Raw genomic sequence first — 22,940 nt, forward strand, 5'->3', positions numbered from 1 at the left:
TTTGGATTGGTGAAAGAAATATGTTGGGAAAGTACGGCCCAGGCAAACTGATGCCATGTCTTATCGGGCAACAATAAGATACTGTTCATTTTCTTTGACTGTTTTGATTGGTTTTGTTCACGATAGCAAAGCTAGGACTTTCATGTACAGCACAGTGGATGAGTCCTATGTAGGGCTATGACTGTCCATAGTATGTTCTTTGTCCCATTTGTTTAAGTCCTCGATTTGAATGTACAGAGATGACTTACACAAACACACAGCGGCACTAGTTCATTATGTTCACATAACACATCGGCCATCTTCTCGTGACCGAATATTTTATTCTACTCTATTTCATAAAACATTCCTGATTTACAAGATGAATAATTACAAATGTCGTTGGTCATACAAGAACTCAACCACCCACTTTCTTAAAACAGAAAAATAACAAAATATACTAAAACAAAATATGTTATAATGGCCCGTATCCGAATAAGCGACTACGGCTACGGCTGTTGCTCTGGTTGGCCTGTACTTCACCACACGATGATGCGGTGATCCAGCCGTAGCTGCTGATTCGTACACGACCTGTGTATATTTCGACCAAGTGAGAATAGCGCCCGATTAAAAATTTGAATCTCAAAACAGTAGCTAAAACATGATCATATTCTTCAGTGACATTATACCACTATACATCAGCACCAGACAAAACGTTGGTATGTGGCATGCCTTGTCTGGTACCCAGAATACTTAGTGACAAGTTCCAGTTTTCATCTGTAAAGGCTGTCAGACTTTTTCCCCTTTACAGCCTCGGTTTGGTCGCATCGACTGGTGTGTAAAGAAAGCAGTGGCTGTAATCGAATCGCTGAAAAGTCATGTACCCAAGTATATAGAGCTGTTGAGCAAATGATGAGTTAGGCACCAACTGCAACGGTGTAAGTTTTTTGTTTTTGCGCTGGCATGTTTTCATGCTTGAATACAGGCTTTAAGAAAGTGGGCACTGTTATTCTATGTTGTGGCTATAGCTAGCAGCTGTAGCTGTAGCTGAAGTCGTTTTGATTCAGACGTAGCCATTACAAAAACTGTCTGAATGATGGCACTTTAACCCTCAGCTGTCTAGTATCCTGTAACCAACAATGTGACAACAAGAGTATTGTACACAATACTGTCCATTATGAGCAAGATACCAGGCTGCTGACATGTGCTTTTATGCACATGAATCTTGCCATGTTTGTTTTGTTTTCATGATAGAACGAACAAATATCAAAACAAAACTTGTTTTGTTGATGCCTATTTTTTTGTTTAGTGAAGATAAATAATATCAATATTTGAAAATGTTCACAAAAATAATAGACTACATTCAGTCCCATCTGAAAATAGATTGAAATCAATAATACTGACGTGCTTCTTGAGGTTATAATACCGTGCATTGAAAATATGAAACGATACTTAACTCAAACAATTAATGTAATATTTCAGTTAATCATTAAAAATCTAAAAGGTATCTTGAAGTGAAAGAAATATGGCACTGCTTAGAACGTCACTAAATAGTATTAACAAGACTTTGCTAACAATATTTTAACAATATTTTTCTTTATAAAACTTTGACGTGGGGATACATGTATATAGATGTTGGGATTGAATTCTAAACCACTTAAAATAATAGAGTTACAGTATCTTTGCTGGTAGGTTTGAAATGGACGTCATTATTGCAGCAACGGCGTAAACAAAAACATTTTAATAGGGGAAGGGGGGCTAAAGGGGCAAATAGTTAGGAGGGTGGGTGTTTTATGTTATAATGATCAAGGACTACTCTTGTTTAAGTAAAAAAAGAAAATACATGAAAATGCCCCATATTTGTTTGCTCCGTATCCATTATATATATATATATATTTTTTTTCATTTACTAATCATTAATTATTTTCTGTCCATGTTCTTGACTATGTCTTACTGAAATAAGTGTACTAATTTTAATTCTCCCTGTTTTCTCCATTTTAAAAAAAATATGGAAAAAGGGGAAAACAAGTTATCATCAGTTTTTGTTTTAAGATGTATTGGTGGCCATTTTAGCGTAGGACTATGTGTACAAGCTGGGCTTGTTTGAATAATATTTGAATATTTGAATAAATTAACATTAGAGGCAACAAGTCGGCCGTTTTCATGAGCAGCCTTTTAGCTAGTCTGCTCTCCATCCGGTTTGCAAAGCAAACTTTTGGGCTGTTATATACACCACTCAAAGTCAAGCTAAGTTTTTAAATAATTATGCAAATTTCAGAGAGCTATGCAAAGTTATTATAAACGGGTATGAGATTGCCCAAATGCAACAACAATTAATCGTGGTCGTAAGACTGCGTGATTAATTTGTTACTGACGTTTATGTTTGTAAATATATTTGAATTATTTTACATACAAGTCCTGAGTGAAAAGGCCTGTTAAAAAGAAGGTCCAATGAAAAAAACCTAAACAAAGTAGTGTTTTGGTGAAATTTGATTACATTTTGTTTGTTCATTTTGATGCAATTGTTTATACTGGAACAGAATGTCGATATTACTATGACATCACTGATCGTTGCCACCCGGCAGGGTCAAAGGTCATTAAGTCAAGTGCATAACAAATATAAAATCACCAGATCTGGGTACACTAAGGCGTTTTCGAAACAACGGCTTGGGTCAGGTGTGTGCTCCGTTCACCTGGCTGAAACCCGTAAGGAAAGAACAAATCTTTGAGCCCAAGCTCAAGCCCAAAGCCGAAACCCTGGTTTCGAACCTGCCTTCGTTCTTTGTAAGGACAAGGCAGTTTTCCAAGCGTAAATGGCACCTGTGTGACTCTATGAGGGGAACGGATATTTGCACAGGAGTCTTAAAAGGGCACTAAGGCCAGGGGCCACGAGAGGGGCGTGGTGGCAATTGCCAGTTGCCCGAGTGAAGAATCCGGCCCGATGACGCATGAACGATGCCAGGACAATCAAACTGAATCCACTTTGTAAAGTATACTCAAATATAATCAAAGTGGCTTCCACTATCTCTTAAGAATCGCTTTGGGGCAAACAAGTTGAAAAACTACCCATGAAGGCAAATCTTTGGAATCTGAACTTACATCCGACTTGCATTTGTTCGATGCACTTCGGTTGTCGGGTACCATTCAACCAAAGTAGAACACAAAGAATTGTGTTGAGTGTATCAACTAACACCTTGACATGGTTTTGGAGAGATTTTAAAAGACTCGACGAGACTGCGTAAATTTTTAAGGGGAAAAGAAATGTAGGACCCGACAAATTTCATCAATTTTAAACAAAGGCAAAACATAACACAAAGCAGAAAGTATTAAGTTACAGCCACTCAAGAAATGAAAAATTAAATCAAAAGCATGTAATAAAAAATGTTCAATACTTGGCAAATAAGTCCATGTGAATTTCAGTAGTTCTTTAAGAAATTGATAGAGTTCCAATTGTATTTATATAATATGCAGACTGTTTCCAGCGAACGCCGCTCCCAGATTGTCATGTTAAGTCCATCTTCGTTGACTCTGTATCACTGGTGTTGTCTTTTCGCACGGCGACTTTACTCTTGTGTTCCTCAGCCCGTTTCCTGAGTCGCTCCACACTGAGGGTTTTCTGTTCCTCCAGGACGTCTAAGGGATTCTGGGGTTGGACTGGCAACTGCGGCTTCGGGGGTAAAAGTCGCTCAACTAAGAATCCAAGCGGCTGGGGTGAGCCAGATGCTAAAGCAGCTGATAGAGTGTTCCAGGTAAAGGGGGCTAGGGCGGCAGCGTAGGGCGATGCGGCTAGACTGGCTGCAGCGGCGTAATGTCCAGCTAGGAACCCGAAGCCCCGTGCGCTGACATCACTCGGCCGTGGTGATAGCAAACAGTCAATGCTGAAGGAACTCCGGAATGCCGAAGCTGAGTCGGTACAGTGTTGCTGGAGCTTACTTCTCTGCTTGCTCTCTCGTCTGCTTTTCTCGCTCCTTGAGGACTTGCTGGACTTTTTGAGTTTCTTCTCCGATGTTAACAATTCTCTGGTGTCAGGCTTGAGTGGTGAGAGGAGTGGGAGAGGGCATGCTGTGCCACCAATGGGCTCACCATCTTCTGGGTGTCTCTCCTCCCCACCATTCTCCTCACCACCCTCCTCTGTGCTCGACTTGATTCCTTGCTCCGTTGTAGACTGTGTCTTGCCTTTAGCCAGCGTCCTCTCTGCTTTCTCACGTTGCTTTTGTTTCTTTCTCTCCAGTCGGAGTCTCTCTCGTCTCTCTACTTCCTCTGGGGGAATCGGGTCGCCGCTGCAGGTGATAAGCTGGGCGTTGTGAGCTGGTCTCCCTGGTCCCTTCTTGGTGTTTTCCTTCTTGCGCCATTTCGCCCTTCGATTTTGGAACCACACCTAATGCAGAAGAAAAAAAAGAAGACAAATACGTAAGTCTTGCATCGTTAAATTGCGCATAGATTACAAATCATATCAATTGTTATCAGTCTAGCATCACTGCTCTAAAAACTCCTGGGTCAGAATCGACCCGGTTTCCGGATCCCATTGGCCTCACCCTTTTGCGGGTCAGGTTGACCACAAACTGGCTAAATACCAAGTAAGCTTGACCCATACCGGGTAATTTTGACACAGGTTTAGGGTACGTCCACGGTCTTCCAACCACCAGAATCCCTATTATTAAATGTCAACGGGTAGACAGCATACGCGCACAGCTTTGTGTAACATACACTCTTTTGCTCTGTGCACAACAGAACAATTTTCTTCATCACTGGTGACAACACTGTGTGGACGCGTGGAAGTCCACATAGTGTTTCAAAACCCCTGATTTGTGTAGACCCTGTTTCATTCTCAGGTACACATGTCGTATGTAATTCACCCACACAAATACACGAATAATTTAAAATTTGGGTTTGCACCATAAGTACAAAGCAACCAAGAAGATGGGTTTAACCGGCATGCTGACCAAAATGTGACACAGTTAAAATAAAACGAACAAAATAAAAAAAACAATTCAAAAAAGTTGTAACATTTTCGTGAACAAGACTCATTATTTAAATTAGTATTACTTTTAAAGTAACCATGAGGATATCAACAAGTTATTTAGCTCTGTTATAAACTCGCAACAGTTCAGGCTGATTGATTGCATGGTGGCCAATTCAAAGGGCGCATGCGCTGACTAGTGGACCTGCCAATCTCCTTCCGAAATAGGTCAGGCTTTACACAAGTATTTCAATCGCTACATAATATAGATCGATCACAAAAGAAATATCCGAATAGTGTGTACACAGTAGATGTGGAATACTATGAATGTAATGCCAGTGGAGATACAGTTCAAAAAACCTGATGTGTAAGTCTCATTAGGCACTCTTCCTGTTTGACGCACAAAGGCAATACTTCAGAGACCATGTGATGATCACTACAATTCAATGCATCTTTGAATGTAGATTTCTTAATTTGCACTTTCCACGTCCCGTGGAGACCGCGGGTAATTCCGCATTGGCACAATGTCATTTGCCCACTGTGTGTCCCTCAATGCGATCCGCGATACAAAACGGATTGCGCTGGCGTAATGGGGCAGATTGGAGTTATCCAAACATGGGCCAGTAGATAGGACAACCGTTATAGAGCGAAGCTTGTGTGTAGAGTGAATGGCACTAGGGGAAGAGACTAGAGAAACAGAGGATGTGGACAGCGCGAGAAGAGGGGACAAGAAAAAAAATCTAAATAAGGTTTGGGCTTTAGGTTTCTTGTAGGTATTTCTCTCGAGACCGTAATGGAAAAATAACAATGATTTACTCTCGGCCGCGCGCTGGGATTCCAAAAAGATCATTTGAAAAAGGGTCGGGTACGCTGCTGTTGCAAAAACAGTCATTGTGTCCCATCGACGTTATTATTTTTGATCTGAAATGTCAATCTGGCACAGATTGAAAAGCCAATGAATTTTGATACATGGGGGAGTAGGCCCAGCTCGGCAAATAATCCGAGAGTTCTCCGGTGTTGGCCGCCGGCCCAGTCGCATTGGCCCCGCGGTAAGGCGACGTTAGACGGGCTAATATTTGGCCAGTGTTTCCATTCGATACACAAGCAATCACGGGGTATTACTAGCTGGAGAATCCACCGAGAAACCAAACTAGGTGACTGACCTATCGTATGTCACAGTGTAATACAATTGCTCTGGCCTGCATAACCCCCATCGCCGGAGAATTACCCCAAAAACACAAGTAGACTCCCGGAAAACAACACAGTCTTAACTTTTAATAAGACTCTCCAATTGAAAGAGGGATAGACTTTTACAGACTTTATACAAAAGAGTTGGAGTATTTGACGTATCAAAATTCAACCCCCAGGATCCCTTGAAGCAACAAGTTTGTTTTGTTCTTAAAATAAATAGAAAATCGAAGTGGGGAGAAAAAAATTGGCAGCGGAAATTGTCTTACGCAAAGTGGATATGTTATTTCATAAGACAACATGGGGTGACTATACATGTGTTGATTTATTTATAGGCCAGCAATCACAGGTCGCATATTGGAGTCGTCATTTGGTTGGAGATGGGTTAAATATTCAAATGTCAGTTCACTGTTGAAATATACGGTTATTTTGTTGCTGAATTAAACATAAGAAAGTAAAGAAAACGCCGTGAGATTGGAATTATGCCATCCTCGAACAATCATACGAACTTCAGTAACAAGGTCTAGCCAAAGAGGGAGCTCCTTGACAACAGACAACCAATCAGTGTAGGGCTCCTTGCACTCTAAACTAAAAGTTATTTTGTCCACACTTTTAAGTATAAATTTGAAGATAAACCCCAAGAAAAACAAATCAAACAAAGAAACTATAATTATATCAATAAATAGGCTGAAATTTTTCTTCAAAGCCAAATTAGAAGCAAACATTTTTCTTTTCAAACTAATGTGCCATCACCCCCCCCCCAAAAAATGACAATGGTTAAATTAAAAAATGCACGTGAGTGAAAAAAAAGAGACAGCAAGGTTTTTGTGTAATTATCTGGCACCATAGGGCATCTGAGTAAAATATTTATATAATGCAAAATTGCAAAATTTTTGTATATTACTGAATTCTCAACACAGAAATTTAAATTGATCTTACATTTTTATTCTTTATTTAATTAAAACAAACTGGCTCGGTATTGGTACGCCTGAACAGACATGAGTGAACATTGAGCACTCTTGCTCATGTTAAGTTATCCCAAAATATATTAAGAAAGCATTCAAGAACGAAAAAATATCTCGCTAAGAAAACGGCGCATGAATAATTTAAGGACATTTTATGAAATGGTTCAAATGATTCGGATTTGTCGCTAGCGATTCCCCCCCATGTCTTTAAGTTGATGATTTCTTTTTCAGTGAGACATTATTTGATTGAAGGTTTGTTTGCTGAAATAATCACGTAGGCTGGAATTTCTAGGCGTGTGGTGGTTCTTTAAACGCTATTAGACAACAACTGCTTGCACTATGAATACGCGCGGCTCAAATAACCTAATAACGATTGTCACTGAAACTGCAGATTTTCGGTGTATATACTCTATCACTAAATCGTATAAAGCAATAACAATTTGTCGGGTGTCGCCGGCGGCTATTGTAAACCACGAAGGGGAAAAACACTGTGATGTGAGACGGCATTATTGATATAATTACATTAGGCAAGAAAGCATGTCATATATTTATTGTGTAATAATGCAGATATGATCAAACAAGGGATCTTTCAATAGGGAGAGGAAGTCAAACCAGCGTATGGTGCGGGCGGTGTGGCTTCATGGCAAACACCACGTAGCACTGATACACTCCTAATCGACAAAAAGGGGAGGTTGATGTTACATGTAAAATGGATACGCAAACAATCTCGGGTTTTCTCCTGCGTTTTGTCCTTCCTCTCCAATCTTTGAATGATGTGAGAGACAAGTCACGGCCGCCACAGCGAGTTTAATCATATTTTTCTGTGTCGGTGACGCGTGTGTACGGACAAAAGAAGCACCGGGTCGGGTTGCCACTTCCATGCGGCCAACATGGACGCGTGTACCCCGGCCACAAGACCGGCCAGAGTACGCTGATTTGTGTAATCAGTTTTTGTTCGAGTGTAACGGATACCGCTTCTCGCGTGTCCCTTTTATATGCCGTCAAATTGGCGGTTTGTGCGGATCAATTCTTAGGCAAGACAAACGCTCGTCGTAACAGTAGCGCTGTGAATAGTGCATAGCTTCGCGCGTTCTTTTTTCCCTTTTAGAAAAAGGGGGGGGGGTGTGTTTTTTTGTTCAGTCTCCTCGCCTAGCAATCCACACATTACGGATCCATTACCGGACGATTCACTCCTCCAAATGAAATATAATTTCACTAATGTTCTTACACCTCTTTATTAAATTACGCTCTCTCGTTGTGCGATTAACAAATACAACACGAAAGCACTTAACGCGGGTAGAAGTGGGAATCCTACACTGTTACGATGTACGCTTAATTCAATACGATAGCAGCGCGCGATAGCGCTCGTTACTTTTAACCCTCACTGTATGAAGTCTTTCGTTTGTTCTAGCATGTAGGCAGCTCGCTAGGTACACAATCGTAACATCGAGGCAGTTCGCTACACAAACATGATCGGATAGTTTTCCTCGCTAAATGGACCACACCGGGTTCTTTTTCTTTCACTCTTTCCTCTCCCGTTCTGTCCCCGTCCGTGCCTCACATTCCAACTAAGGTCTACGGATGCTTCACGCGATCGTTCCCAACCCTTTTTTTCCTTGGCGATCAAAACTCACTACGACAGGTTTATTGATTTTCCGGTCTTGTGTGTTCGTGGGAAATCAATGAAATCAAATACCCGGCAATTGCAACTCTCTACTTCTGAAGCTTCATTGTGAAATTTTACGCGGATACGTTTAAACATCTCACCGATTAATATGCTAGGAAAAGCAACTTTGTTGTAGCTTCGCTGAAGCAAAATGTCAAGGCGAATGGATTGTTTCATGAAATGCTGATAACACAATCCAATTTAACAAAACGAACATACAACATAATTTCCTTGTTTTTAAATCCATATTTATTTCCAGAGATTTCAAGGCATTATTGATCATCACGTCCCTTTTGATGTTAATTATTTGACGTACCACATCTTGATTCATTGATCAGGTTTACCTTGCTCCGCATTATTACACAGCCGCTTTTCAATATAATTTTCAGCAAAAAATTGTCGACGTTTTACAAAAAAATAACTCTCAGCGTATTTCTTACAACGACGGATAAAGCGTTTATGGACAATTCTCACAAAAAAATCTCAAAGGAATGGAGTAGTGTGAAAGTTAAGACCCTCCTGCTATCTGTTTATTCCGGATGCACTCACGCTAATAACTGATAAGTCAAAGAGCAATTTCTTTATGTGGACAAAATAACTGCTGATATTTTTTCACCAGGCTGACTTAAAAAAAATGAATTCAGAACCAATGTCTAAAATTTCAAATCCTTCATTCTCGTGAAGACAGCAGAGTATGTTGTCCGAAACGTTGACACCACACCGGCCCGATCCTTATTCAAAGGGCAAACATGTTTGTATCCACAAGTTGACTATTTTATGTTATAGTTTCTTTCTATTCTCCATCATTATACGTTACACACGTCCTGTCATGCGTTCAGTGATCATTTGTAATTGACCATCTTGTATTTGACACTTTTCCTGGTGGAATTACAATTTAGGTTTGCGGTAACACCATAATTGAGTTGAGGTGTTTCTGAAAAGAATGGTAGGTTTGTCAACTCTAACCAATTGCTGTTGTTTCTTAGAAGTATGTCACAAACCTCACAAGGAGAAACCCTCTCCTTTAAGAACATTTGCGCGGACGGACAGAGAGTGAATATAAAACAAGAAGAGGAGAAAAACGCGGGAGAAATGCAGCGTGGATATTTAGTTGTGCACAGCTAGGACTGGTTTCCGCCTCAGCACAGACGAACACGTTTCATCCACGCTGTCCCTCGTCCGCTTGTCACAGGTAAAATCAGGCGAACGAAAAGACTATCAATCTGATATGGGTGGGTTGGGTACTGACATCGGAACAAATTCATGAACAAGCCGAAGTAGTTCGGGTTTTTCGTTTACAACCTCCCCTAAACTAATAATGTCCACTCTTTTCTTGACAAAGATTTGGTATGATATAAAACTGTTATAAAAGGACGCATATCTTCGGCTTTTGACTATTTCGATCCTATATAAATGTATATAGTACAACATAGGAAGAAACTATAAATAAATAGTAAACTTGTGGGTACAACCATGTGTGAGTGTTGGCTCTGAACAGAGCCGGTGTGGTCTCGACGTTTCGAACAGTATACTCTGCTCGTTTTCATGAGAAACCAGCAGAGCTTCCCATTATGGTTCAATTCACAATATCCCTGCTTCAATGCACGTGGATGTAAATAATGAACGTACTGCTTTTAAGCTCTGCTCCTTAAAATGGGTCCGCCATGCAGTTTGTTTTGCGTCTTACTTTCTATTTAGTTTTCGGCTGCTTTTTGTCATAATTGTTGTGATACAATGGTGACTAAACTAACCATGGACCACGATGTATTTATTTAAACAACTTTCACTTTGCAATTCACCCCAAATATTCCATGTGTTTATAGAGTGGTTTACACGGGCCTTTCAAACCACCCCTCCGTTGCCCCAGATCAACCCGTCCTTGCATCAATATCCACGGCGGAGAAACGCAACAATGTTACCCCTCTCGCTGTTCAATCAAGATGTTTATTTAAATTAACGGAGCAAATTTCCGGATGGGGGTTTATTGCTACTGGACAATCAGAGTACACGCTGCCCGTGTCCTCTTTTGTCAGCGGAAAGCCGAAACGTCAACTTTGCTTTCAAATTAAACATCAGTTGGTGTCAGCTTAGACAGAGACGCTGAGGTAATTTTGACAATATCGGCCCATTCCCTAACTTCTCAAAAGAATGGGGCAAGGGCATGTACAAGGGCACACTGATGGGTAAGAGGTTGTGAATAGTCAATTCAATTCAATGAAACATTATTTATGTACTCACCATAAGAGAAAGAGTCACTAAGGCACATATTATTAGTACAAAAAAGCAACTTAGAGTAAACATGACCATTGATAATGTTACCGAAAAAATGTTACAATGTAGGCTTATCATTAAACCTTAGGACAAATGTACAGTAGTGCAATATATTGTACTACAAGCAACTTAAAGCAAACATGACCAATTAGAATAATAAGAAGTGCGTCAGGAGGCTGTTCAAGTAAGCCAAGGCTTGTAGATTGTGTGGAAAAGCCCTATACATAATACAAAACAATAAGCAACGACAACAAAACAAAACAAGACCAGGAGAGGATGTAAAATGTACTTGTAATGAGCTACATGATAATGCCCAAGAAAAAATGACAGTTAGGACCAAAAGCAAAGAACAAGGAGAGCTGAAGACGAGCAGTGGAGTCAGGGAGAAAGCAAGTTGCATAACGGGCAGGTATATAGGGCTTTTTTGAACGAGGCTTTAAAAATGACACTCAGAAGGCTGTAATATGCCAGGCTGGACTGAGCATGTAAAGTTAAGATACCTTACCCCATGGTCCGAGTCAGGTCTGAGAGGGTTGCTGACCAAGTCTTGACGTACAGATACATATCATATATCCATAGAATAGTATCTATTCTTGTGGTCTAAAGGTGTGAGGTAACATTGTACATGAACACGATCTCTCTATGACTTGGGGTGGTTCTAGAAAAGAAGTGTTGCTACTCGACGTTTCGATCAGTGTCTTACTGGAATGTTGATCATCAAGATTACCTGAGTTAAGTGTCAAATCTTACTATTTTCGGTGGCGCTTTTTTCCAAGCTGATGAAATATACCGATATCCACACATTGACAAAAACAAAACAAAAACACAATCCCTAACCCCTAAAATCCCACAACAACAACAACAACCGAAAACCAAACAATACAGTCAACAAGTTTCAAGGGTGTAACCAAAAACGTCAACAACTAAAACATGAGCAGGTTTGTAATCACAAGATGTCATTGGAAAGGTTGATGACGTATGTCGTCATTATTGTTTTTTCCGACGTACATGGACAATGAAAATATGACTGCGCAACATTGATCTCATTCTTTACAAGTTCTTTGTTCATTTACTTTTGGGAAAAGGTAGATGAGACAAGAACAGAGATGACATTTACATACAGGCATAGTCGACTCTTATCGCTATAACAAGATCCTGGGACTGGCCCTTTAACGATTTTGTATCAGGAACGTTGCTACAAGAGGACGGCAAAATAAAGGAAACACAAAGCACGAGATTCGTGACTTTAGAATGTGCTCTTTGTGAGCAGAAATGGCACTTTCAAGTTCGTGGAAGATTTCGCCCTGCATGCTTTAGTAGGATTTGAAACTTTGCATGGTGAAATTACGATGCGGAAAAACCATGTAATAATAATCTCTAATTGAGTGGTGGTTCTAAAAAGAACCGTTAAGTTCTGAAAAGAACCGAATGGTTCTTAAAATAAACCGCAAGTCTTAACTTGACGTTTTGATCAGTATGCTTTATTGTCTTCTGTAGAAATGATGGACTCTGATGCTGCCAACAGAGTTGGTATGCATTTGTTCACTCTCAGTATGTTCTGACTATAAATATAGCGAGATCCATGCTAATGTGCAGACACATTGGTGTACTTCTACTTCTACTTCGATACTTGGCATAGAGGTCGTTCACACGCCGTACTAAAGTTGGTCTAAGTCCACTTAGACCGGTTCGGGTTCAACTTTTGTGCGTGTGAACGCAAATAAAGTTAGACCGGATCGGGTTTAAACCCCAAAACTTAAACCGTCCAGCGAGGCGGTCTAAGTCTAAACCGGTTCGGGTTTATCTTTTAACACTGCGTGTGGACAGAATGACATCCGGTTTTAACTCACAACGGACGACCCATTGTGTGGTTCAATGCACACGCCCGGGACCCGGAGTATTTGTGTACGGTTTCTGTTGCCTCTGATGCTGAAAAGCACCGAGTATTTATATTACTTTCTTGCCGCTTACCGAGTTGGCGAAACCCTCTCGATCGGTGTATGCAGTTTAACACAGGCCCACGCCCATGATTTATTAAATTCTGAAACAAAATTATATTTTCCAAGCTTTTTTTGTTGAGTGTCCTACAATAAATTGAAACTATTTTCATGCGTATACTACGAGCGCAGCGAAGAAGCATTTTTGTAATGCTTCTCACATGTACAGCGCTGCCATCCCATAGTGATCACTCTCTGATATCCCATAGTTATCCATCACCGATCCCGTGGATGTGCCTTTCTATTGCCGTCACCGTTACTAGCATGCTGTACTTTCAATCTAGGAGAATGAACTGCAGTGGGCGCGAGGCTGTGTGTAGGGGAAATTCCCTACGCCAGCAATATCACCACGTTGTTGGGAAGTGGGAAAATACTGCAAAGTACATGTATTTACGTAACTTGCACGTGTGTAGTTGTGTTTATGAACGAATCGGAATAAAAATCGCGGCACCAGCTTTTGAGAGATCGCAACTTCCAATCGATTGAAGTACAAACTAAAAGTATTTATTAAATCGGAAACAGTGGTATAAAACAAAACACCAAAATGAAACGTGTTCTGTTTCATGGAATATGGACAATATTTTGGTGAGTTTTCTCGGCGGTTTGTATCAATATTTTGTTTGTTTAAAAAAATAATTTCGAGTCGTGTTCATGTTTGTTTTAAGTGCCCATATCCTCCTAACGGTAAAACTGTTACCGCGTTCGATTGAGCCATTTGTATCCAATAATTATGCACTGTCTGATCATCCAGGGCATGGGACACTCAGTATCTCGGCATACTCGGTGCGTGAATCTGATGAATAAAACCGGATGTTAGAGCAACGGGTCGCGTCTACTTTGACCTCTTAAAACCGAAGATATACCGGATCGGGTTTAACTCTGTGCTGTCTGAACGCAATGGGTTTTTATTTTTACGACCACCCCCGCTGCTCGTAAAAGTTAGACCGGTTCGGGTCTAAGTTAGTACGCTGTCTGAACATACCCATAGTCCTTCAGTCAGGATATAAACGCCAAGTATCACGGTAGACCTATATGCTGTATAGATAAACCATGGTTAAACAATAGGGCGTGCCTATGTATGCTACAAAAACAAACAAACAAACAAACAAACAAACAAACAAACAAACATAAAAAAGAAGGAAACAAGTCCACCTCTACAAATACAACCTCGTTCCCATTTCTAATGACACTCACTCTATGAGTCACAACAATGGGAACCTCGTTGGCAATAGATACGAGGCTCCTCATGGCTCAGAAATCACGGCCAAAGTTGTTGTTGAATTACCTTTAGCAAGTTAAGTGATGCTTACTTTGGGCCGGACTAGGCCACACAACGACAATAACATCGCAATTATTTTGTAATTAGCTAGAATACAACCTGAAGAGGGTATCGAATTAACAAGTCAATAGGTCCCGTAACTACTTCAAGTTTTGTTATCCCTAGCTATTGAGTACAAAAACGGCACCTTAAAAGTGCTGTATAGAAAGAAGTCAGAGTAAGTCAACAACGGAGTGCCACACAGTTGGGTTGACTTTAAGCTTAACACCGCGAGGTGCAAAGTGGCCAACGCGTGTAGTGGAAAAGACACGCTACTGGGCTTGCGACTTTGCGCACCGACTTGGCATACGGGTCGGTAAACAACATTGAGCTCCCCACCTTGGGAGCGACAAATAAAAAAAAAAACACGTTTCTATTCATGACACCATGTTGTACGAAGTCAAGGTAAACTGAGGCTTTGTGAACCACTGGAGCTACCCCAACCCCCTCGTTGGAACACCAGATACTGCAACGAGATGTTAAACAACACGAGATTTGAAAGGAAAGGACCCCCTCCCATCTAAAAAAAAAACCCACAAAAAACAACCGAGGCACATTTATATTTTCAAAACATTCTGATCCATTACACTTCTTCAACACACAAAACTGCTATAGCACAGAATTCTTGCTAAGCAGAAATTGATTTCCAGCCAAACAGTGTAATGTATTACATTAAACCAATAGTTAGGTAAGGAATATGAGTTGACTCAGCTTTCTCTTGAAATCGAGCACCCGACATCAATATTAAACCACATTTCATAGATCTGCTTCAGCACAAAAGGTGCTGAGCACAAAACAACACCGTTACCAGAATAAGATAACCAGTTCAAATGCCGTTCCGCGTGTACTGCTTGTGACTGGTATCCTGCATAAGTTATGCTAAGCAGATTAAGCAGACACGTCTGCTTATGCAGCTCTATGGAATCTGGCCATGCTCGTAGAATCTCACTAAAAGTTTGAACGTGGAGAAAATATGGACGTGAAGCAACAGCACTGATCTTAGTTTATGTTTTAAAGGATGAATCTTTCTTATTACGTACCCAGGTGTTGTATTTACACTACGCAGTTCCCAAGGGAGTACAAACACACCACTAATTGCAAAACTAATAGCTGTTGCAGATCCACCAAAAGGCCAACCAGGCCATCACATTAGCATAGTTGTGTTAAGCACAATGAGCTTATTGCAAAGTTTACCCACCACAGCAAAATGGGCTTTGCTTCTCTCCGAGACCAGAACAAAAACACGTAAATTAATTTCAGTCGTGTTTGCTGTGTACACATTGTAAGGGGGGACATTACCACCTTGCTGGGAGGCTGGGAGCCTAACCTACAACAACTCAATGGTGTTTAATAACTTAGAGAGAATTGTGAGAAAGTGTCCGCACTTAATGTGCCGAGTTGTTCAGAGAGACGTTCAACTGCAGAATCGATTGGCACACTGCCGTTTGTATACCGATGCCACCCCAGTAGCTACGATTTTAATTATACATTTACCAAATACACGCAAATAGTGTCATCTTTGTAGTGTCAATTAATTTGAATACCAGCAAATCTTTTAACTTATTTTCCCCATTGAAAATCACTACGACAGTGGTAACAAAATTGCCGGCCGGTAGTCTTCCATGACTTGTCCATCACTAAAGACTGGATACGGCAAAAAATTATGCTCACAGGGCTTACAGTCATGTACTAAATGGCTTTAACAAATTGCGATCTCCTGACGTGAAGCTAATAATGAAACATTTAACTCATATGTTACTAGGCCAGATTGGATTGCAACGACACAGCGGCCAGACCCGCTCCCCTAAATACACCCTGATATTGCTTGCAATCCCCAACAGCATGCAAGCACGCCGTGTTTCTGCTCCTTCCCTCGGCGGGGCATGCACGGCGTCACGCTCTGTTGGTGTGACGCTCTCTATCCCTGACTTTTTCCCAACAGCAAATTTGCTCGCATGTCAATTAATTTTCCCCGCGGCCCACCGAACTGGCAAATTTTATGCATATATTTGTGCTTGTCATTTCCCCACGTCAAAGTAACGGCCGACTTGCCACGTATGATCACGGGATAGAGGAAATCGGGCAAAAACTGAGATGGACAGAGAAGAACAAAATGAAAAGCTCGAGAGATAGAGGAGTGAAGCCCAGCTCTGACAACAAAAATTAATGTACGATACCATCGCCTCCATCTCAAGCCGTACGGTAAAAGAATTACTCCGGGACAGAGAGTAAAAAGGGCATGAGTTGGATTTATGTTAACGGACAACCACCAAGGGGCTTTCAACTCATGTTTGTAAATTACACACTCATCCTGCCACATGAAAAAAAACCTTTTTCTGCTAACAATAATCGCCTACTTTGTGTCATTCACACTTAATGGGACAGAAATATTTCATTTTTGTAGTGTATCTGTTTATACTTTGCTGTAATAAATACGATAAGTGATCACCGTATCTGATCGGAGGGAAATTAAAAGTGTACTTGCGATTTTACTTACTGCTAAAGGAACTAAGTACTAGCTATAACCGAACGTTGGTTACAGGAGATTAGTTAAGTGAAATGAATAACACACCGTGATGATTCCCATCACTTTAATGATTAGTCACGAGCTCTTAAACCCATGTTTACTGAGCAATAATTGTAAATTTACTCCAAAGAGTGCATGTCCAAAAAGACGCTGGGTATTACATCCGGTGTTTATGATTCTGAAATTTTACTTACGGACTGTTCGTCTTCGTCTTAGGTAAGATGGAGGTGAACATTAAATTTGGTTGCGGTATTAATGACAGTGATTTGGACTGAAATACATTACTGGCCGCCATTATTTATAATTATTGGTATGAAATGAAATAAACGTAACTGAAATAAATCAGGAGATTTGCCGTTAGAGGAACATTGGTTGTCACTAAAATTGCATTGAGAAATAATCAACTGGAATGATAAAGAAAGCTTTGAAAGCGAAGCACACGAATGTTTTTTTTTTTTCAAGTTTCAAAAAAGATAAAAACCAAATTCCCTAGCCGCGAGGTTAGACTGGTACCTCTGACGTACTCGATTCAATTCATTTCGACCAAGGTGTACTAGGTCAGGGAACGCTACAATAACAGTGCAGGCGGCGTAGGCCTAGTGGATGGGATCAAGGGAAAATTAACATTCTGTACAAAATAGTTAGACTCCTTTTTGTACAAAGTGTACAAAGGTATTGACAGTACACAAAGGGAAAACGACGTACTGATGACGTCACTCCTTAGTTAGGCCGTGTTCGAATTGGCGGCTACGGCTACATTTCCACGTCATCATACGTTGAGGTATGGGACGTCCTTAGCAACATCCTATCAACAGCCATAGCCGTAGCTATAGCTGCCAATTCGGACACGACTTGAGTCTGTGGCTATAGACTAGTCAGTGTCTAGTATCCCAACGTTTTGAATGTTTGTCTTCTCACCTGTACTCTAGATTCCACGAGGTCAAGCCTCATTGCAAGCGCCTCCCGTGTGAAGATATCAGGGTAATGGCTCTCGTTGAAAGCCCTCTCGAGTTCCTCTAACTGCCAACCATTGAAGTTAGTCCGGCTCCGGCGCCTCTTAGACCCACTGCCGTCCTTTCCGTCTCCATCTACTCGTAAAGAAGGGACACAAATAGAGCATGGGAGGGGAGAAGGGAGAAGACAGAAGAAGGGTGATTAATTGCTTTGAAACACAGCTCTTGAGAGTGTTCTTTGCTCACTCGAGGTTAAATTTCCTACGATGGAAAACCGATTTCGGTCAAATCTATGATTTTTCTGTATTTGGATTGGGGTACGATAAGCGATTTCTTGTTCTGTTCACGCGGGGAAGTTGTTTATCACCTTCATATAGTATTCCTAGGTCAATGATTCTAAACGAGTGAACTATGATCTCTAGTTTATCTTCTTCTTTGTTTTATGTGTGTGTCAACTCCGGAGGTGACACCAGAAAAATGTCTACTCGTTTGACTTGAAGTTGACTCGGTCTTTTACATCGATATGTCCACTGTTGCAAATATACGATGATTGACAACCGCTTTCTCAATGAAATTTGAGGAGAAGTAGGCCTCAGCTCGGGTCAATAAAAAACCAGCCTTTTTTTGCTGGAGATATAGAAGAAAACAAAACTTGGACGTGAAAAAAAAAACGGCGGCGGGAGTTGTGAGTCCAAGCACCGACATTCAATCACATCACTCGGGCGGGCTTTCTCACCGACTCCTCGCTCTAGCCCTCGTTTTAAGTAAAAAAGTAATAATAACACAGTAAAAAGTATTGGGGTTTAGTTTGTTTTACGAAGTGATTGTGAGACCTGTTCAATGATGTTTAGGGGTAGTTTTCTACATGTACCAACATAGTTCTTGCAAAACAAAACAAGAACAGTGTAATGATTGCTAGCGCGACGGTCCAGATTGGCAGGGAGTGAAACTGGGCCATGTATGTTTTGGTAAACGGCACCGGCAAACTCAGCGATCGACATTTCGGTGTTGAGGACAGGAATATTGACAGTGGACTGACGAAACGTCAATTGAATATCAATCCAACTGAGGAAGGCACTCAGACGAAGACGACAATGTCGCGGAAAATATAATGGCATTTTTTATAAAAATGTGTGCGAGTGAACAAAGAACCAAGAGATATTCGAATAGGTATAGATACCAGTGTCAAAATCACGGCCTAATTCAATGGTGCTGCTTTGCTCACAAAAGTTCTGAAAACAAATTAACTGCTTGTGTTTCTACTACTTTAATCCTACTATAATTCCAAACTCCCGAGTTGCCCGTTGTGTACCCCATGGTAATATTTAGTGTATACTGTCGAAACATAAATAAAAAGTAGGCCTATATGAAAAAAACCATAACTACCAAATTGTGAAGGAGAAAGTATCCCGTTCTAAGCAATATTGAAGTTTACTCATCATTAAATTGGCAAAACAATTAATTGCGTTCATATATAGGCCTATTTTAAACTACAAATAAAATAAAACAATAGTTAAGTAGTAGGCCTAAGTTAACCTACAATTGGTAATACATAGTTTATAATCTCAATTCATAGAGTACTTTCCAAACCAAATAGGCGTAAAAAAATCGCTAAATCTTTTGTCTACACGTATACAGAGAGCATGTGTTGAATAAAGAGAGTCATTTTTAAGTGCAAAACTTGTTAAGGGTTTGCAAGGTGCTCTGTGTCGCAAACTGCAAATTACTATGCCATAAACACAGGTACAAACCCCTTCTCTTAACGATAACTTACTGGGCTCTTTCAATACGTATACTGTGCATATAATACTGAATCAAACCACTCTTTGTTTCACAATATAAAGGCACTCCCACAACACTCCTTAGAGAACATAAGTGTGAGTACGAGTGTTGTAGGCCCCCTATAAACACGTATGGGATCCCCGGGAACGTCAATGGGTTCGCAAGGAACGCCAATGGGACCCCACCGGAACCCCATGGGTTCACAAATACACCATGGCCTACGGAGTTTGTGTCAAATGTTATGGCGAAAAAAGCCCTTAAAATGAGAACACGGCCGGGTTGATGCTGGCATTACCATAACTAATCCAACGGAAGTATAATGGGGCTGACCACTGCAAATTAAACAAGCAATATGGTGTTGTTTTTAAATTTCCTTGTGCAAAGAAATTATTTTCCCGAGCAAGCAATCCCGGAACAATTTTTTAATAATCTTCTCGAACCCTTGACGATTCCACGTTGTTATCGTAAAGTTCCAGTTCAATTAAATCTCTAAACGGTTCCCTGTTTATTATAGTAAAGTTGTTTTTATTTTATTTTTGCCATTATAAGAGTTTGACATTTACCACTTTTGTTTTGAACAGCAAGGCAGAACACCCACAAAAACAAAGGTAAACAACCGCAATGCACCTTAGTCCAGTTACATATCTGGATCAGCTTACTTTAAAGTACAATGGCTTTTTATTTTAGACAAAGAGGGATGATGATAATATAACAGTGTTAAATATTGTTTGAAGCTTAGCATGGCGTGGGTTAATAGGAAGAAACTATTCATAAGTAGTAAACTTGCGGGTACAACCATGTGTAAACCTCTTTTGTGGGAGTGTTCGCTCTCAAAATGAACTGGTGTGGTCTTCTGAAAACGAGCAGAGCATACTCTTCGAAACGTCGAGACAACCCCGTGTTGTTTTCACAGCCAACACCCACACAAAGATATTTACACGTGAACGTTCCCGAAGTATTTATTTATAGTTTTTTTTTCCAATTTAACAAAACAAAATTGAAGCACAGGCAAACCCACAAAAACAAAGGCAAACACCGACTCTGCATGTGTCCAGTTTAAAATCTAGATCGGCTTTATGTGTATATATTATTTACTGTTTCATGGTTTTCAACTGATGGTTGTTTATTTTGATGAGGCGGGACTGATAATAACATTTACAATTTTTTTTTGGAAGCGCCAAGCAAAAAACCACACAAAACAAACGCCAAAAACCGCATTTGAGTCTCTATAGTTTCGAATCTAGATCATTTATGGGTATACACATTTACTGTACATGGTTTTTGATTATTTGAGGCGGGGGTGGATTGAAGTAGAAGGACAACTCAGTTATTTGTCTTACTTGACTAGAATTGGGTCCATTGAATTTAATTTCTACCACTGAGCATAACTCTCGAAGTGATGGACAGAGTGAATACAAAACGGGTCTGGGCTACACGACCCAGTTTCACATAATGGCAATACGAGTTATGTGTTGATACAGGGCGCCCTTGTGCGGGTCCTCCCATTCAATTATCATTATGTCTTTACAACCCTGGTCCCTATAGATCGCCCAGATAACCAATTTAACAAAAAAAGCCACAATGATAACCTTGTGCTTATTTATACCTGACATATCAGCGGGAAAACTAAGTAATCCTTAAAATTATTTCATTGTGAAATTCTTTATAGATCTGACCACATGAATTCCTCGTTTGATTCAAATTTGCTTCCATGTTTTCCGAGAGACAGACAACTGTGTTAGGCCGGCCTCTATACAGGAAAAGGGAAACAATCATTGTTTAATATCTAGTCTGATAGGTACTGATTTTGAAGTTGAGAGTCATTATTGCCTTTATAGCCCTGGTGCCTACGATCGCACAGACAACGAATTTTATTTAAATTGACCAGATGAGTTCCTTGGTTTCTTCAACTTGCTTCCCGCGTTCTTTCTCAGCGATAGATAACGATGTTATAAAATTGATTGGTAATGAGGAACACATCGTTGTTTCGTTTTTTGGGGCCTGAAAGAACATTGATTATAAAGTTCATGCTAGGACTATCTGTAAAATACTTCCAACTTAAATGAAGTCATAATCCGAAGAAGAAAAAAAAAAACAGCCGGAAACCTTAAAACGCAACAACTGATTTCGGTTGTTAACAACCAACCTTAAGGACAATTATGTTGGAAATTAAATCTCAGTGCATCTCTGAAAACATTCTAAGCTTTCTGTTGTTCATTAACTAGAAGTAAATACACAACAACTATGTTAACTTAATTCTTTGTTCCCGACATCAAAAGTGTTTAGTAACGCAACTGGTAAGGCCCTATTTATACAGATCATGTTACTTCGGTACCTTAGCACAAAGTAACTCTGATTCTTGTCATACAATAAAGGACAAGACTATTTCTCCCTTCCAGCCTCAGTTTGGTTAATACACTGCTTTGAATGCAACATACATCCAAGATGACGGGCATCCTTGGTCAAGATCTCTCGTCACGACTCAGTTGAGAGTGAAATTGGCCTTGGGAGACTGCAACAATGTGACCCATCACACCAGAATACCTATCACGCCAATTCTTCTGGTTCAACAATGCTGTAACTATCGCTCAAATCCTTGACACAATAATTGATTCCGTTGGCCAGCCAGCCAGCGATGGGTTTCTTTGTTATAACGATTAACCAATTAACTCTCAGGGTAATTATAATGATTTTGGGCAGGGAGCCAAGAATCTTTATACTCCCCTAGATAAAGGTATAAGGATAAAACAAGAAGTGAAATGCATTACAAGGCGAACTATTAAATTAACTCATATTTCCTGTCATGGAAGTCGATGGACATTATTTTTATGGATTGACACTGACGAAAATTCACTGCGAAATATGGCAAAGACAATAAATCAATTTGCTGACTGGATTTGTATGGGGGCAATTCCTTTTTAAGGCAGGGTATACTTTTGTAATTGTCAAAGACTGGTAACCTCACTTTGTGTGTCCCTACATATCAAACCTATGAACATTTGAACTCCGTTGGTCATCGAAAACACCAATTGCACAATTTGTGTGCTTCCAGACGCCTAATACAAGGCTTCAGACCTGAAGTATTTCTTATTTCAATAAGAAATTAACCCTTTCTCAAAAACTACGATACTTCAGTGGTGGCCATTTCTCTCAATGTTTTAACCATCAACAGCCCTCCATTGCTCGATCCAAGTAAGTTTTTATGCTTACTAACAGTTATTTTGAGTAATATCAATCATCAGTGTCCATGCCTTTAATGAAACACGGGTTTTATGATCACTAATAGCAAACTGAGCGTCCAGCGATTCTGTCTTTATAGTCCGAGATTTATACCCAA

The 22,940-nt window shown here is 40.3% G+C and overlaps 1 protein-coding gene across 2 annotated transcripts in view; it reads right to left on the reverse strand.

The window, feature by feature from the left end:
- Positions 1–349: 349 nt before the first annotated feature.
- The window catches only part of LOC139944682 (uncharacterized), a 95,613-nt gene continuing 73,022 nt past the window's right edge, over positions 350–22,940 (reverse strand). For both annotated transcript variants that reach the window (XM_071941758.1, XM_071941757.1), the window contains 2 exons: positions 17,787–17,956; positions 350–4,354 (listed from right to left, as the gene is read on the reverse strand). In XM_071941758.1, coding sequence (XP_071797859.1) covers positions 3,479–4,354; positions 17,787–17,956 — 1,046 coding nt within the window. In that variant the 3' untranslated portion in view covers positions 350–3,478. The remainder of the gene's footprint in view (positions 4,355–17,786; positions 17,957–22,940) is intronic.

Source organism: Asterias amurensis, chromosome 11, assembly GCF_032118995.1.
Source record: "Asterias amurensis chromosome 11, ASM3211899v1".
NCBI classification, from domain to species: Eukaryota; Metazoa; Echinodermata; class Asteroidea; order Forcipulatida; family Asteriidae; genus Asterias; species Asterias amurensis.